Source organism: Oenanthe melanoleuca, chromosome 3 (genome assembly GCF_029582105.1).
Source record: "Oenanthe melanoleuca isolate GR-GAL-2019-014 chromosome 3, OMel1.0, whole genome shotgun sequence".
In the NCBI taxonomy this organism is placed as follows: domain Eukaryota; kingdom Metazoa; phylum Chordata; class Aves; order Passeriformes; family Muscicapidae; genus Oenanthe; species Oenanthe melanoleuca.
Window position 1 is genome coordinate 77,745,679 of NC_079336.1, and position 16,511 is coordinate 77,762,189.

Consider the following 16,511-nt stretch of genomic DNA (forward strand, 5'->3'; position numbering starts at 1 on the left):
GGCCTCTCGCTCCCCGGGGCTGCGGGAACCGGGCGGCCCCGCTCCCGCCTCTCGCTCCCCGGGGCTGCGGAACCGGGCGGCCCCGCTCCCGCCTCCCGCTCCCCGGGGCTGCGGAACGGGGCGACCCCGCTCCTGCCCTTACGTAACCGCGCCAGCAGCGCTGCGCCAGGGCCGCCTTTCCGAGCAGCTGTGCCCCTTCCCAAAGCCCGTACGCAATAAACCGCGCGGGACCAGGCCCCACACGGGCGCAGGGGAGCCGGGGCAATCGCGACAGGGCGCTGCGAGGCTATGGCTGGGATGAGGGCCCGCGGTGGGGGGCACTTCAGACGGGCTGTGGCCTCAGGCAGGCGGGAGCTGGCACGGGGGTGGCTCGCAGCCCGGAGCGGGTTCATTGTGCCGGAGCGGTGCATCGCTCGATGCGCCGTCGCGGAACCCGCCGAGACAAGGGCGGCGGGGTGCGCTGCGCCCGGGCGGGTATTTACGGTAATGCGGTCGTTACGGTAGCGCGGGAGGGCCTACGTGCGCGGGGGCGGGGCGGCGCGCGCGCGGCGCCGGAGCGTGCGCGGCCCCGCGAGGCGCGTCTCCCTCGCGAGCTCGCGGTGAAAGGATTTGGCGCCAGGCGGGTCCGGCTCCGCAGCTCCCGCAGCCGCACGAACCCCCCGCGCCTCCCGCCCGCACCCACCGCCCGCCGGGGCACCCACACACCGCAGGCAGAGCCAGAGCCGCCCGTCCGTCCCTGCCCGCCGCCGCCCGCGCGCCGCCCAGGGACCGAGCCGCCAGTGCCGCCGCCGCCGCCATGAGCTGCTCGCCCGTGAACGTGAAGAAGCTGAAGGTGTCGGAGCTGAAGGAGGAGCTGAAAAAGCGGCGCCTTTCCGACAAGGGCCTCAAGGCTGAGCTCATGGAGCGGCTCCAGGCCGCGCTAGACCAGGAGGAGGCCGGCGGGGGCGGCCCCGCCAGCGGCGCGGCCGAGCCCGGCAACGGCAGCGTGGAGGGGGAGGCGGCCGAGAGCGGCGGGGGCGCCGCGCAGCTCCGCCAGGGGGGAGGCCCCGGCCAGGCCGCGGCCTCCGCCATGGAGGACGACGACGAGGAAGGGCTGGAGGCCGCCGATGGCGACGCCATGGAGCTGGGCGAGGAGAACGGCGAGCGGGCAGGGGCCGGGGGCGGCCCCATGGAGGAGGAGGCGGGCGGCGAGGAGGAGGAAGAGGAGGAGGAGGAGGATGAGAACGGCGACGACCAGGGTTTCCAAGAGGGGGAGGACGAGTTGGCCGACGAGGAGGAGGCCGCGGCCGGGGACGCCAACGGCCACGGCGACCAGCAGCCGCCGCAGCCCCAGCAGCCGCAGCAGCCCCCGCCGCTCCTCCCGCCGCGCAGCGCCGCCGCCGCCAAGGAGGCTCCCGGCAAGAGCGCCGGGGGCGCCTCGGGCCCCGCCGCTGCCTCCGGCCCGGCGGGCCCCGCCAAGCAGCAGCAGCAGCAGCAGAAGAAAGCGGAAGGCGGCGGCGGAGGCGGCCGCCCCGGGGCGCAGGGCGCCGGGGGTGAGTGAGCGTGGCGGCGAGAACCGGGGTGGGGGGGCGGAGGATGGGGGCCATTAATCCCATCCCCCCCGCCATGACGGGGGTTGCCCGGCCCGGGGAGGGGGGGCGGCTTCCGGGGCGCGCGCGGGAGGACGTTGGCGGCCCCGCGCCTCGTGCTGCCCCGGCGGGGGGGGGGCGGGGGGAGGGGCGGCGGAGGGGCCGCTGGGGCGCGCTGTGCATTGTGCGCCGAGCAGCGCTGGGCGGCGTGACGTCACTTCCGGGCTGGGCGCCGCCGCCGCACGGGATGGCGCTGGGAAGGCCTGGCGGTACAATGGAGGCGGGAGGAGGAGGAATCCCTTCCCTGGGGCTCCCGCCCGCGGCCCGCCGGGAGGAGGCGCAGTCGTGCGGATCGCACGGTGCCCTTGCGAGAGGCCGGCAATGTCCCGCTGCCTCCGTGATGGGCGGGTGGTGATGATATTGCGGGTCTGGAGGCGCGGCGGGTCAGGAGTGTTTTTGGGTTTTTTTTTTTTTTTTTTTTTTTTTTTCTCGGCGGGGATTTTCAGTGGGGATCATAACACTGAGGGCCGTACTGGCTGCTGCGTGGCGTATTGGCAACTTCCGCGTGCTAAATCGTTTCTAATTGACGACAAGTCTTGAGTCTCCCGTGAAAATTCAAGATACAGGGTTTTGCCTTAGTAACAAAGCAAAATGCCTTTTCAAGATGTTACGAGTTATCTTGTGCTGCAGCTTGCTGCAGTGTACAAAGTTGAAACTATCGTATAGATTTTTTTCCCAATTAAACTAAAACTTAAAATAATCAGAATAAATCATTACTTCTGTTACAGGAGATGGTAAAACGGAACAAAAGCCTGGTGAGAAGAAGAGGGGAGTGAAGAGACCACGTGAAGACCATGGCCGGGGATACTTTGAATACATTGAAGAAAACAAATACAGCAGGTAAACAGAATTGAGGCTGGGCAGTATTTTCTGATGAGGAGGAATAGAATACAGAAATGTTACTTTAACTTCGTGAAAATACATGTAGCTTAATTATTTTTTGTTTGGTTTCTCTTTTTTTCAGGGCCAAGTCCCCTCAACCACCTGTGGAAGAAGAAGATGAACATTTTGATGACACAGTGGTTTGTCTTGATACTTGTGAGTAAATGTACTTTCCTTTGCTGTGGAAAGATGTGGTGTTAAGGCTTTTAATCTTAAGGCCACGCTTTCTGAAACGGGGAGGATACATTTCTTGATTTTCGTTACCAGGTAACGTTAAAAAAAATTGGAAAAACACTGTTTCCATCTGTTTTTGGCAGATAAAAGAACAGAAGGGTATATGAGTATGTTAGCAGGAAGAGGCTTGGTTTTCCTAGCTAGTCTTTAGTGATACACGGTTCTGTGGAGAAATCTTAACCAGGAACACTAATCTCATATGGGAGCTTAGGTGGATAGGTGTAGAGTGCACATAGAACACCCTAGAGACAGCAATTTAACAAAAAGATTAAAAACTTAATGGCAGTCTGGTAATGCCTCCTCAGAAATGCCCCATTCATGTTTCTTGTGAGTGTGTGGGCTTTGGGTGGTGGATTGTGCAAGTGGTGAAGCAGAGAGAATTGGTCAGCAGAGCATTGAAACTGAGGCAGATTATAAACACTACTGTTACTGTAACATACCATAATGGGAGAGTTGACAGTTGTGTTCTTGAGGGTAAGTATAAGCATTCAGTTCAATATGAGGAAACTTGGTCTTGAAGTAATGCTTGAACTTGTTGGATTCTTACAGTGCCATGGAAGGAAAGTTGAACTTGCGGTGGCATTGTCTTGGCATATCTGTTAGAAGTTTCGGGTGGTTTTATTCCACAAGAAATGGTTTGAAGTGGAAGGAGGTATTAGTTTACAGTCACATAAATTGCTGAATATGCCATCCCTGACATTTTGCTAAGTCTCAAGTTTCTAGCTGTTATCGTGATGAGTAGCCACTTCTGTGGGAGCTTTGGATTTTTCCAGTAGCTGAGTAAATAGCTACTTTTCATTATTACTGTTTCTAGAAATAATCGTATTTTCTAGTAGAAAATCTTGTTACTGGACAAATTCTGATTTAAAGTGTTGCCAGACTCTTTAGAGATAAGATCCAAACACAGCTGTAAGGCTGAACTGTGTAACAAATTGGCGCTCTTTCTTCTGGATAGTGATCCAGACTGTGTAAGAGGTTTAGCCACTCTTAAGTGCTTTTTATTAATTGTGTCTTACAAAGAAGCTGTAACTTCAAATTCTGTTCTCATCTCCCATTCTAAAGGTAGCCAGCTTCAAAGGTGGGTTTCTTCTGTATAATTTTATCTGCTTTTCATGCAACAAATAAAAGCAGCACTAATGAGAAGACACTTGGATCAGTAATAGTATTCTTGGAATTGGGGATGGCTGTATGCAAGCAAAACAAAATCTTGTGCATGAGACTTGCTAGTAGTACAGGGCAGACTGCATTTTAGTGTATTCTGGCATCATTTACACCAGAGAGAACTCCTCACTTTTTGCCCATTTTGCTCCTTTCTTGTAACCATCCAGATAGGTTTGGAGCTGCTTCTGTGATTCCTTGCTTTGGGGAATTCAAGTGTTGCATGCTGCACCTCTTGTTACCGTTCAGCATTGTTTTTCTGAAACCTACCAGGAGATTCATTTGCGGTTTTGTTGTGTGCAGCTCTGAAGATGCTTGTAAAACCAAGGTTTCACTGAGGTTCTTAGAATGATAGGTGAATTCATAGTGTGTGTCTGGGCTGAAGTAGGTTCTCTTAGCACACTCTCTGTGTTTAGCATATCTGATCTGACTTAACTGCCTTTATTTTAATAGACGTCATCTAATTTGACTTGCTGATTGACTGTATTAACCAAAGGCTATGTTCAGTACTTAAACAAAACCATTTGTGTTTGCATTTACTTCTTAGGAGCACTTAGGTTTGAGTTGAGCAGTGAGGCTGCTTCGTATTCAGGTCTCTAGAGGGTACTGTGGAGAGCACAATGCACATGGCTCTGTATTGATGCAGAGAGGTAACTGACAAAAGAGGGTTCTGACAGATAAGGTGAAAGGGGTTTTTAAGCAGATAGAAAAAATAGAAGAAAACTGGGTGACAGAAGCGAAGATGGCACCTTGAAAATGACTTGTTAGCTAGCTTTTCCTAAGATTTTTGGCTGAGCTTCATTATGCAGTTCCATTGAGATACATTGCTTCTCTGAAAGGTCCTGGGTACTTGCTGGCAGTTTGTCTTTAAAATCACCTTTGAAAGCTGGCAGCATCTTTAATGCATAAAATTGGACACCTGTACTTTATTGTGTGATCAGAGTAAACAGAATGATTTTTATGTTAACAGATAACTGTGACCTGCATTTTAAAATCTCAAGAGACCGGTTTAGTGCTTCCTCTCTGACCATGGAAAGCTTTGCTTTCCTTTGGGCTGGAGGGAGAGCCTCCTATGGAGTTTCTAAAGGCAAAGTCTGCTTTGAGATGAAGGTGAGTTAATGTTTATTGGGAGCCTTTTGCATGCTTAAATATAATATTTGTACTTGTCACATTTTTTGGACTTGATTGAAGCTAATTGATGTGAATGGGACTCTTAAACGGCCTTCTCTCAAAAGAAGATGTCTCAGTTTGCAAAAGTTTCCCCTTTTATAAGAACTTCCATTTAACAAACAAACAATAAGCCAGAATTAAAAAAAAAAAAAAAAACAAAAAAAAAGCCAAACCAAAAACCCCACAAAACACTGCATTTGTTCTGAATGTGAGACTTCTCATTTTTTTTAACCACAATTCTATTTGGCAGCTCATGCATCAACGCTGAAAGTATTTTTATACTCTCTAGTTAGAAGTTTGCTTGTACTTTCTGAAGATTACAGAAAGCTTGACTTCTTATTTTTTTTAAAGGGATCTAAATTGTCCCAGCAGTGCTTTCTGGTTCTGCTTAGTCTTTGAGTTTGATCTGCTCTAGTTGGGGATTTGGGCTGGATGACCTCTAGAGGTCCCTTTCAACATCATTAACTCTGACATGATGCATTGAACGTGAGTATTTAGCAGATAGTTGAATTTTGAGAACAAGGTTTCTCCTGAAAAGTAAAAATGGCATAGAGCAATCTGCCTTCTAATAAACTGATTTTTCTAGCTTGTTGGCTTAAGAAGAACAAAATCACAAAACTTGAATTTATTTTTCTTACTCCTTTTTTACTTAACAGTGTTAAAGGCTTCTTTGCATATGATGGGCCTGTGTATATTATCTGTTCTCTTCCTCTAGTGCTTTCAAAGGTAGCTGTTACCATGAGAATTGGGTAGTGATCCCATTGTCCAAGCTTTTCCATGGAGTGATTTTTGTGTCTGTTGATACCTGTAACTTTGGAGAGCCAATGAATTGAAATTCATGTCACTAGTTGTTTTCCTGTTTGTTTTCAAATGAGTTTCAGCTCAGTCACCTGACTGGAATAGTTGCAGAGGTTGATGGGATACTGGTGGGTTGTTCCCTTCATTTTAGTAAAGTTTTTCTAAAGACAGCTAAAAAGCAGCTGGTTGCATGTGGGTTCCAGTGCATTTAGGTGGTTTGTTGTTTTGTTTTTTGGTTTGTTTTGTTTTTGGTTTTTTGTTTTTGTTTTTTTTTTTTGTTTTTTTTGTTTTTTAACTGGTTATGTTTGGAAGCTGGCAGCTTGCCCAGGAAGTCTGCTTACAGTTAAAAGGCATAGTGTAATACTTAGTCTCTAAGAAGGGTTGTTTTTTTTAATACATTACACATTCTCTTAGCTAAGTAATTCACTGTTAAACCCAACTTCATGGCAGCTGGGAGATTTTTAATAAATACATGTATTTTTTGTGATCTTAATACAGGGTCAAAAGGAATTAAGGCTTTTGACCACTGACAGGAACTGCTAGTGACAAAGTGATGAAGATTTGCAGTCTTCATCGTCTTCAACCTTCATTCCTAAGTCAGGAAATGGAACTGTTCAGTCTCTAGTTGTGGTCTTATATTCTTGAACATTTTGTAGGAGGTGATCAGTTAGACTTAGCAAAGATTTAACCCAAGTAAAGGGTTCCAGATGTTACCTTTTGTGCTTTTATCTTGTTAGTGTATAATGAATACTGCTTACCTTTTACTGAATAATTTGAAAATAGGTTACAGAAAAGATTCCTGTTAAACACCTGTATACAAAAGACATTGACATACATGAAGTGCGAGTTGGCTGGTCACTGAACACAAGTGGAATGTTGCTCGGTAAGACTTAATTTTGATTGCTTTTGTGTTGATGTGGCTGAAGTTGGAAATAATTACTTTCTGGAGCAGGGGGGACAAGCTTAGTGATTGTAATCTGTGTTATGAAAAGTGGTCTTAATTAGAGTCATTCACTGGGAATGGTGTGAGGAAGTTCATTACGAGGACCAAATAAAGTCATAAAGTACTCAGGCCTGTAAGGGTTAGGACCATAATTTAAAAATCAGTTCTTCCAGTGATCATGTATGGGTTGTGGAGAACACGGTTGAATAACTGACAAGATAAAGGATTTGTCTTTTTCATGTAGTGTCATAAGTAGAAAAAGGGGAGTTGCCCTTCCCTCCACTTTTAAAGGGTGGGGCATGGTGTAAAATCTAACCCATGGTAACTACATTATCTTTTGTTTTGCTTGATGGGAAAATCCTAATTTCTGAAAACAGCTGGAAAGATAGAAGTACAGCTTCATTATATATATGACAAATTATAATAACAATATTTATAACTTGTTGCTGAAACACATCTTTGGGGGAAATATTGGTGAGCTGGTATGTTCTGACACCAGCAACAGCTTTCTACTTAAGTTACGCCTGAGTCCTTGTGTTTGACACTTCCTGTTAGCTTGTTCCTTGCAGCTTCATCCTCAGCTATTGCATAGGCTGACTGTCTGCTTAACTCCCTTTAAAATGGGAGGGGTAAGTGCTCCTGGAGACTTTACTTCAGAAAGCCTTTCTGACTTCGTTACAGCAGGTATACCACTGCATAATCAGATCTTGACACTTTAAAAATATTTGTTCATGTCTTTATCTGACAGTTCAGCTTTTATTGTCAGCATGAATCTGGTACTAGCAGCATTAGGCTCTTAAACAGGGATAAGGAAACACTGCTGTTCTATCTCAAGTGAAAAAGTATTGAATAGAAGAATGAGCTTGTATAGCTGTTGGGGGGGTGTCATAGCTTGTTTTGGCATTAATAAAAATACTCTGAACAGCAGCTTACTTAAGTAGCTGAAGGTGATTTATGCCTAAAAGGTTCGACGGGAAAGCCTATTTGTAATTAGTTTAAATTGTTCCTTCAGGTGAAGAAGAATTTTCTTATGGGTATTCTCTAAAAGGAATAAAGACATGCAATTGTGAGACTGAAGACTTTGGTGAGAAGTTTGATGAAAATGATGTGATTGGATGTTTTGCTGTAAGTTTACACTTTTGTTTTCTTTTGAGGGAAAACATCCTTGAATTTTTAGACTGCCTTGATGTTAGAAGCAGTAAAGCAAATACATAAAATCGTAGGAGCAAAACAAGTTGTTTAACATAGGCAGGCACTAGAAGCAGCAGCTATCACTAATGGTGACTCCTGGCAACATGATTTCATATTCATGGACAAATGTCTTTAAAGCCTTTTAACCAAAAATCAGATCTTGAACAAAATGATCATTGACAGTGACTCATTAGAAGAGAAAATTAGCTTTAGTTCCTTTGTGAAATAACAGTGTTACAGAAGTTGAGTGAGCATAGCCAGTAGAGTGAAGTGACTAATTAAATGTATAAAGTGAGCTAATTTTATCCAAAATAATCCTTGTCTGAAAAACAGAATTTTGATGGTGATGAAGTGGAACTCTCCTATTCCAAGAATGGACAAGAGCTGGGTGTTGCATTCAAAATAAGCAAGGAAGTTCTTGATGGGCGACCACTCTTTCCACATGTTCTCTGCCATAACTGTGCAGTTGAGTTTAACTTTGGTCAGAAGGAGGAACCTTACTTCCCTGTACCTGAAGAGTATACCTTCATCCAGAAGGTCCCCCTGGAGGACAGGGTCCGAGGGCCAAAGGGACCTGAGCAAAAGAAAGATTGTGAAGTAAGTTTCTTCTGATCATCTCAAAAGTTGTTAAAGCAGATGGATGGAAATGGTAGAGTTAAAGAGACTATTCCACCTCACTCCTGACATTTTTGTTTGGGAGCTTTAATACTTTGTGTCTCGTGGCCTGTTCACTACTACTGCCTTCCCCACCCCTACATCCCCCCTCAGTATCCACTAGGCTTGCTGGGCTAAGTTGTGTATTAAAGAAAATCTTGGAAGTAGTATCTCAATTACAGAACTTCTTGTACATAGGTGGTGATGATGATTGGCTTGCCTGGAGCTGGCAAGACTACATGGGTTACCAAACATGCAGCAGCAAATCCTGGGAAATACAACATTCTTGGGACAAACACTATTATGGACAAAATGATGGTAAGTGATAAGACATTTTATTTCTTGGTGTGTTGAAAACTTGTTGTAAATCCATGGTCTTTGGCTGCCATGGGGTTCTTTTGTATCAAAGAAACTGGCTACTTGTTAGCTAGTGACCATTCTTGTTGAAGAAAAGACTGCCTGTGACACTTAGTACCATGGCTGGTTGACAAGATTGTGTTAGGTTGTAGGTTGAACTCGGTGATCTCAAAGTATTTTCCAACCTAATTATTCTGTGTAAAGATTTTAATACCTTGCTGAGATGCTAATTCACACATGGCAGGATTCTGAAGCTTTATGTGGTAATATGTAAGAAATTGTCTGCTGTTGTTGACTGCATGTTGAATGCATTTCTACTTCTCTATACATCACTGTTCCCAGAATAGAACATGTGGCTGGAATTAGTATTGTGATGAGTATACCTTGAACTGAATGGTGCCAATTCTTATGGAGTCTTTGTTTATAAATCTCTTACATTCTATGGAGGGTTGATAATTTCAATTACGAGTTTGCAGCACCTGTGGCCTTGAATTGAATAACCCTTGAAGTGTGGTGGAAAGCATTTAGCAAAGAAAAATGTCAGCTACATGTATCAGGATTACACTGACTAACTCTGGGAAATGTCTCCATAGGTTGCAGGTTTTAAGCGTCAGATGGCAGACACTGGGAAACTTAACACACTGTTGCAGAGAGCTCCACAGTGTCTTGGAAAGTTCATTGAGATTGCAGCTCGTAAGAAGCGGAATTTCATTTTGGATCAGGTAGAAGCTTCAGTGGAAAATGGTTAAGGAAATTTGTTATAGGCTGTATTTTAGTAATTAATTGGGTTTAAATTACATTATAATAGCAGTTGTTTCAATTACTACTCATTCAGGGGACACAAAGTTGAGATATTACTACGAATGCTTGTCTGAACTTCTCTAGATTTATGGGATGTGGGAGGAATAGTGTTTTAACACGTTGATATGAGCTCGTAACTTTGCATTATGCAGCATCTTTATGTCAGTTATTTGTAAACTTCATTGCAAGCTCTTGTAGAGGTGAAGTCTATACACCATAAGTTGACTTCCTTAACTCTTACAATGACAGCTACGTGTAGTAAGTTACTGCATTTTTTTCAGACAAATGTGTCTGCAGCTGCGCAGAGGAGAAAAATGTGCCTGTTTGCAGGCTTCCAGCGCAAAGCAGTTGTTGTTTGCCCAAAAGATGAAGACTACAAGCAAAGAACACAAAAGAAGGCAGAGGTGGAGGGAAAAGATCTTCCAGAGCATGCAGTTCTCAAAATGAAAGGCATGGAACATAATCCTATACTGTGTTTTAGGATGCTGAGTATCTGTTTAAAGGATTAAGTAAACGTGAAGTCTAAAAAATCACTTTATCTTAAAGAGTTGTACTTATAACAAAACTGGAAGACTATTGTAACTTGGTAGGATAACAACACTATATTGTGTTCCCTCTGCTGCAGTCCTTAACACTACTCAGTTATGGTGATACGCTTCATGCAGATGCACAAAGCTGTCTTGGCATAAAGTGCCCTATATACGTGACATATTTGGCAGAAACTGGTGTTCTGAGTGGAGGCTTATAAAAGAAAAAAAAAAAAAAGATAGGCAGAATGTTTTCAAGGTTTGGAACAATACTGGCAACTCCATGAAGAGCTGTTTATTTCCTTTGTCACTGTTTATATTTCCTAAATGCTCAGATTATTTAATTTTGTCCCTATGCTGAGGGGATGGAGAGGGTGGGAGGAAGAATGGAGGAAAGGTGGTTAAATTGCATCTTTGATTGTAGCTGAATGTAGATGCTGAATACTCAGTGTTTTTGCAATTATAGGGAACTTCACACTGCCAGAGGTAGCAGAATGTTTTGATGAAATAATCTATGTAGAATTGCAAAAAGAAGAAGCTCAGAAGCTTTTGGAGCAGTATAAAGAAGAAAGTAAGAAAGCTCTTCCACCAGAAAAGAAACAGAACACTGGCTCAAAGAAGAACAAGAAGAGCAATAAAAATCAATTTAATAGGGGTCAGAGAGGACGTGGAGGATTCAACATGCGGGGCAACTTCAGAGGAGGAGGTGAGCCTAGAAACAAAGCTGTGACTTCTGAAGGTTGCTGCTGCTGGGGAAAAAGGTTGTAGTACTTGCACTGCAATTATTATGTAGTGGGAACTTTGATCTCAGTTTCAGTAAGTATAATGTTTTAGTGCATAGTTAATTGTCGGGCTCGAGTGAGAGGCTTGTCAGACCTTGGGTTGCACTGTTCATTTTTGTGTAGGAAATAAGTAATACTGAACAATTCCTTGGTTAAAGTAACTCTCTCCCTGCAGTCCCTGGAAATCGTGGTGGATACAACAGGAGGGGAGGCAACATGCCTCAGCGAGGTGGTGGAGGTGGCGGTGGTGGCGGTGGCAGCAGCGGAGCAATTGGCTACCCATATCCTCGTGGCCCTGTCTTTCCAAGCAGAGGTGGCTACTCAAACAGAGGAAACTATAACAGAGGTGGAATGCCCAACAGGGGAAACTACAACCAGGTGATGCTTTGAGGGGGAACTGACTTGTTGAACTACAGTACTTTGGATTTGTTGTTTGACAGCCCTGGTGCCTGTGAGGAGGTTCAAACTTTGTCGTGGTGCTACACTGATGCCATGCTGCAAGGCCTTTCTAGTTCAGTGCATGTGCCCAGGGCTCTGAATGTTGTGTAACAACTGCTGATGTGGGGGCTGTACCTCTGCCCTGTTAGAAATGAAGGTTTTTAGTGCATGTGTATGAAGGCTTGTCTTTGGCTTTTTGTGTGTTTGTTCCCCTATAATAACTGTTGTTTGGGCTGAGGGTCAAAGCTTATCTTTAACAAACACGTAAGGAACTTTCTGAAAATAGCTCTGCAAAGAGTCTTTGTTTTGGTGTCTGATACCAAACACAACTGGTAAAGACACACTAGCCTAGATCTTACCTCATGGAATATCGCTGGAAGTATTGAAAAACAAAATTTGGATTACTGAAGAGCCAGCAGATGGAGCCCAAGCCAGTAAACATGGCTCAGGTTTGCCTAATACTGACAAACAGGGGAAAAGCAAAATTTTATCTACTTGTATCAATGGCCCTTTGTACCATAACTTCTGTTGGAGGTTTTGTGGGCTAGCTCTTCTATTTTCAGTTATGTGACCCATATCCTTTTGTCTGATCAGATAACATACCCTTGTAGCAACTACAGCCTTTCCTAACTAAAAATAGACAAGCTCTTGTATTTTTAGTTGTCCTGGTGCATTTAGCAGCTGGAAATAGGGTGAGTCAAAACTGGATTAGCCAGCTTTCCAGACCAGGCAACAACAGTTTGAGCTGGTTTATTAATTCTGAGATTCTTGCCCCATGCTTAAAAAGCAGTTGCTTAGAGGGAAGGGAGGAGGCTTCTGGTATTCCAATGTTTTTCAGGGAGGGATTTGTATGTGTGATGTTTTGGTGGTAATAAAGGTTGGTATTGGGACACTTCTGAAAAATGCATACAGATGAAGTAGTTAAAAACTGTTGTGCTCTTGCAGAACTTCAGAGGAAGGGGAAATAATCGTGGCTACAAAAACCAATCTCAGGGCTACAACCAGTGGCAGCAGGGTGTAAGTAGTCCTAGCTTTACCTTTTTTCTGATTGTTAACTTAAATGTTGCAAAATGCTGACTAAAATAAATAGATGCATAATCAAAAGTAGATAGCAATATCTTCTAATGCTAGGTAATATCACTATAAATAGCTTCCTATGCAAAACTTAATCTGCCTTGATGGTCTTGATATATCAAATACCAGCTGTGGCTTAATGCTCTTAATGGTATGTAGTACTTGGCTTCACGTTACTGCTGTGAAGTGAACTCTTAACTGCCTTCAGTTGTTCAGGAACTTGCTGCTATTGGAGAGGACTTTAATCTTCTCAAGTTCCAGGGGAACTAGTTACTTGTTAAATGTTGTTTCTTTTTCTCCCAAGTAAGAAACTTAACCATTATGTGATTGCAGGTTAAAACTAACTATTTATTAATCTGTTGCAGCAATTCTGGGGTCAGAAGCCATGGAGTCAGCATTATCACCAAGGATATTATTGAATACCCAAATAAATGAACTGATACATATTTCTCCAAAACCTTCACAAGAAGTCGACTGTTTTCTTTAGTAGGCTAACTTTTTAAACATTCCACAAGAGGAAGTGCCTGCGGGTTCCTTTTTTAGAAGCTTTGTGGGTTGATTTTTTCTTTTCTTTTTTTGTACATTTTTAATTGCAGTTTTAAAGTGATTCGTAAGAGAACCTCAGCATTGTGCACGAAAAGAGAATGTGTCAGTATTTCAGGGTTCTACATTTTATCTGTAAAATGTGACTTTTTTTTTACCACAACAAAAGTAAAACGTTGCTTTGTACCTGGTGTCTTTTTATTAAAGAATTTTCTCCTTTTTCCCCATCCCCCAATTTCTAAGAAACAGTCGTGAGTCATGTCACAATACTATAGAAATGTTAGCAACCAGATTCATATGGAGGTATCTTAGTAGCCCTCAAATACCATGAGATTATGTAAAGCTCCCTATGACACTCCATCCTCTCTATGAAGCTCTTGGGTGGGGAGGGGAGGAGGGGGAGGCAAAAGTTTCTGGCAATAACTAGGACTTTTTTTGTAACATTTGGAACTCTATAAGATGCTGGGGGCAAAGAGGAAACCTGGGGCTAAATAGTGATGGTGGAGTGTATGTAGAAGCTGTAAAACTCGGTTGCTTTATTTGTGGAGGCTCAAACTTGTGAAGGTACAAAACCATAATTTTTTTTTTCATTTGTTCTGCATTTTGATTCTGAAAAGAAGCTGGCTTTGCCCATTTCTTATTAAACAAAACTTGTTGTAAATCCAGTTGTCTAATGGGATCTATATGAAGTTAGCTGTGTGTCTGTATAACTCTCCCCACAAAATACTGTATACCTAGTGTGCTTGTAGTAGTTACTCCACCATTTTGTAAGCTAATGAAACTGTGAGTCACCCATTTTATATCTTAATTTTTAATCATGTCAATTCTCAAATGGGTGTATCTCCTTAGCCTGCTGATTCCTTTTCTCTTTAAAGAAAGTGGGTGGAGAAGTTTAACTCTAGACGTTTGTTTGCAATAAAATAAATTCATTTTACTCTTGTTTGGGATTGTCGCCATCAAGGTCTAAAATCCCGTTAATGCTATAAAGAGGAAGAGAATGTATGGAAGCGATGATGTTGGACAGTTTTAAACTCATTTCTGTACATGCTGAAATACTTGTGTTTCTTAAAAAAAATGGTGGTTGCTCTGTTAGAGATCTATCACATGTATAATTCACAGTTTAACATGGTTATATGTATAGGGCAAAAGTCTTCTGAGTTGCGCTTGCATCATGTAAATCCACTTCTTTATTGTAAAATAGACATTAGGGAAGAAGCAGGAGGAGGACTTGGACAGGGAGTAGGGCAGGAGGAAGGACTGTCATGGAGTTTAACAGTTTCAATTTGTTTAACTGCTATTCTGTTCAGCTTTATGCTTTTGTAAAACTGTAGTGGCAATGTTAGCTGCTAACTTGCGTTTTAATGCCGTAAGACAGGGCAAGGATGTACCCATTGCAAGAGGGACACGGGGTGCACGCCTGAGAACACACGGCACTGCTGCCATCGGGGCCCTGGCGTGTGCTGGCAGTCCCGTGGCAGTGTCTGCACTAGCAGAGGCTTCCTGGCAGCAGCCTACAGCTACAGTCCTGTGCTGTGCTTGAAATTCTTCTCCAGTGTTAGTCAATTTCTAGTAGTCTTCAGAAGTAAAGATAAACTTGTGTTGCTCTTCTAGCCTTTATAGCAGATGCCATTGCATATTGACATTAAACATTAACAGCACCACCTTCTTGTTAATAGTGCTTTAAATCATCCCTTTACTTTGAATGAGAAAAATGTAAATTGTCTTAAAAGAAACACTAATGAAATTTGGGGATTTGAAACCCAAATATGTTTTGCTGAAATGGAGTTTTCTTTAGACTTGCAAAAAACCAGTTTAGTGTAATTAAAGTCCATTTCCCTTCTACCCTCCTCACAAGAACTAACACTTTGTATGGAGTGTTGATCCTTTGCTTATTTTGGTACTTTAAAATGATATAGTCTTAAACTAAAATATAAGAGCCTACACTTACTACGGTTGTAAAGCCTGTATTTCAGTTCAAAAGTTTGGGATGTTTTGGTTTCAGTTTCTTTGCTATATGGTGTTTAAAAAAAAAAAAACAACAAAACAACCACACATTAAGTGCTTCAATTCTCACACTCAAAAAGGAGTATCCTGTTTCTATTAAAAATAGTCCTCTCCAACAAAAGCTGTTTTGTGAGTTCAGCACCATCTGAGGAACAGGACTCAAGCTTCAGCACATGCTCTACCTGGGACACGTGTAGCTCAGGGAAGGGGTGGAAAAGTCCACTGCATCCTGCTCGTAATTTGTCCCAGCCGAGGGGAGAGCAGAGCTTCCATGGGGCCGTATATTCAGCCTGGGTCCGCCCACACAGACTCACTCAATGTAGCTGAATATTCCTAGAGAAGGGATTTATTTTGCCATGCGAAAATGGCTTTTATAGAGAAGCAGTTACCTAAAGGGTCACTAATACTTTAAAATACACAGTTTGCATTTAAAAAGGACAATATGAAACTTAGCTGGTAGCTGTAGGAAGGTGAGGAGGGCACAGCTGTTCATTGCGAAAACGAGAGGGCTGAACCATCTGTCACGTCCGGTGATTTCTTGCAGCTTACAAGGGCTTGTTTACATGCAGAAAAGTACCTGGATTAGAGCAGCCGTGCTGCTGGAGGCGGTGGCACAGATAGCGGCATACAACACTGGGGTTTGGGTTCAGGTTTCGGGGTGTTTTTCCTGTTGGAGTGCAAACTGGGTTTGGCTTTTTTTAACTGAGATGGGCTTTTTTCCTAACAGAGTACAAACCTGGATAGCCCCGGGCTTGGCTCTGTGGCAAGTGGGCCGTGGCACACGGTGCCTGTGCAGCTGTAGAGCAGTGCCAGCGGTGCTCCCCTTGCAGCGCTGTCGATGCAGCTGCTGCCCTCTCATCCCGCAGCAGGCTGTGGCCGCCCCGCCTCGCCGAGGGGGCCGTGCACGCTTAGCTGCCGGCTCAAAGCAGGGCTGTGCTGCGTGTCCCCGGGAAGGGCTCGCTTAACAACCAAACAAGCTCCAGTTGTATTTCTGCCTCCGCTAGAAACAGTCGCTAGGATACACCCTGTGTACATGGAGGTGCTTCCCCGACACGCCACGGGCTTGGCGAGGCGCAGTGTCCTGCGTGAAAAGACTTTGTAAACAGACTCAGCTGTGGGACATCAGGGGCAGGCTTTGGTTCTGGGGAGGCTCATGAGATCCCTGTCCCCAGAGCCGGCTCTGCTGTCAGGAGCTGGCCTTTGCAGTGTGCTGGGCTGCTTCCTCTGCTGCACCGAGATACTCGGCAGTGCTGCCACCTGCGTGTAGGAGCTCAGTGTAAGTGGCACCTGTACACAGCTTTCAGTGCCTACTGCAGGGCAGCTCAGC

At 44.5% G+C, this 16,511-nt stretch overlaps 1 protein-coding gene across 1 annotated transcript; it reads left to right on the forward strand.

Annotated features, from left to right (window-relative positions):
- The first annotated feature begins 699 nt into the window (after positions 1 to 699).
- Positions 700 to 14,841, forward strand: HNRNPU (heterogeneous nuclear ribonucleoprotein U). Its single transcript, XM_056486373.1, has 14 exons — positions 700 to 1,532; positions 2,357 to 2,468; positions 2,593 to 2,666; positions 4,873 to 5,012; positions 6,654 to 6,753; positions 7,826 to 7,938; positions 8,338 to 8,601; positions 8,857 to 8,976; positions 9,609 to 9,737; positions 10,098 to 10,266; positions 10,810 to 11,049; positions 11,301 to 11,503; positions 12,509 to 12,580; positions 13,003 to 14,841. Exons 1-14 carry the CDS (start codon positions 797 to 799, stop codon positions 13,054 to 13,056), a joined length of 2,526 nt encoding a protein of 841 aa, XP_056342348.1. The 5' UTR covers positions 700 to 796; the 3' UTR covers positions 13,057 to 14,841.
- The last annotated feature ends 1,670 nt before the right edge of the window (positions 14,842 to 16,511 follow it).

What these genes read in the sequence shown, in the direction of transcription:
- HNRNPU (XM_056486373.1), top strand. Translation starts at nt 797, where the DNA reads ATGAGCTGCTCGCCCGTGAACGTGAAGAAGCTGAAGGTGTCGGAGCTG. An exon ending in CGGGGCGCAGGGCGCCGGGG is followed by an intron (nt 1,533 to 2,356) that starts GTGAGTGAGCGT and finishes CTTCTGTTACAG; the next exon opens with GAGATGGTAAAACGGAACAA. An exon ending in GGAATTTCATTTTGGATCAG is followed by an intron (nt 9,738 to 10,097) that starts GTAGAAGCTTCA and finishes CATTTTTTTCAG; the next exon opens with ACAAATGTGTCTGCAGCTGC.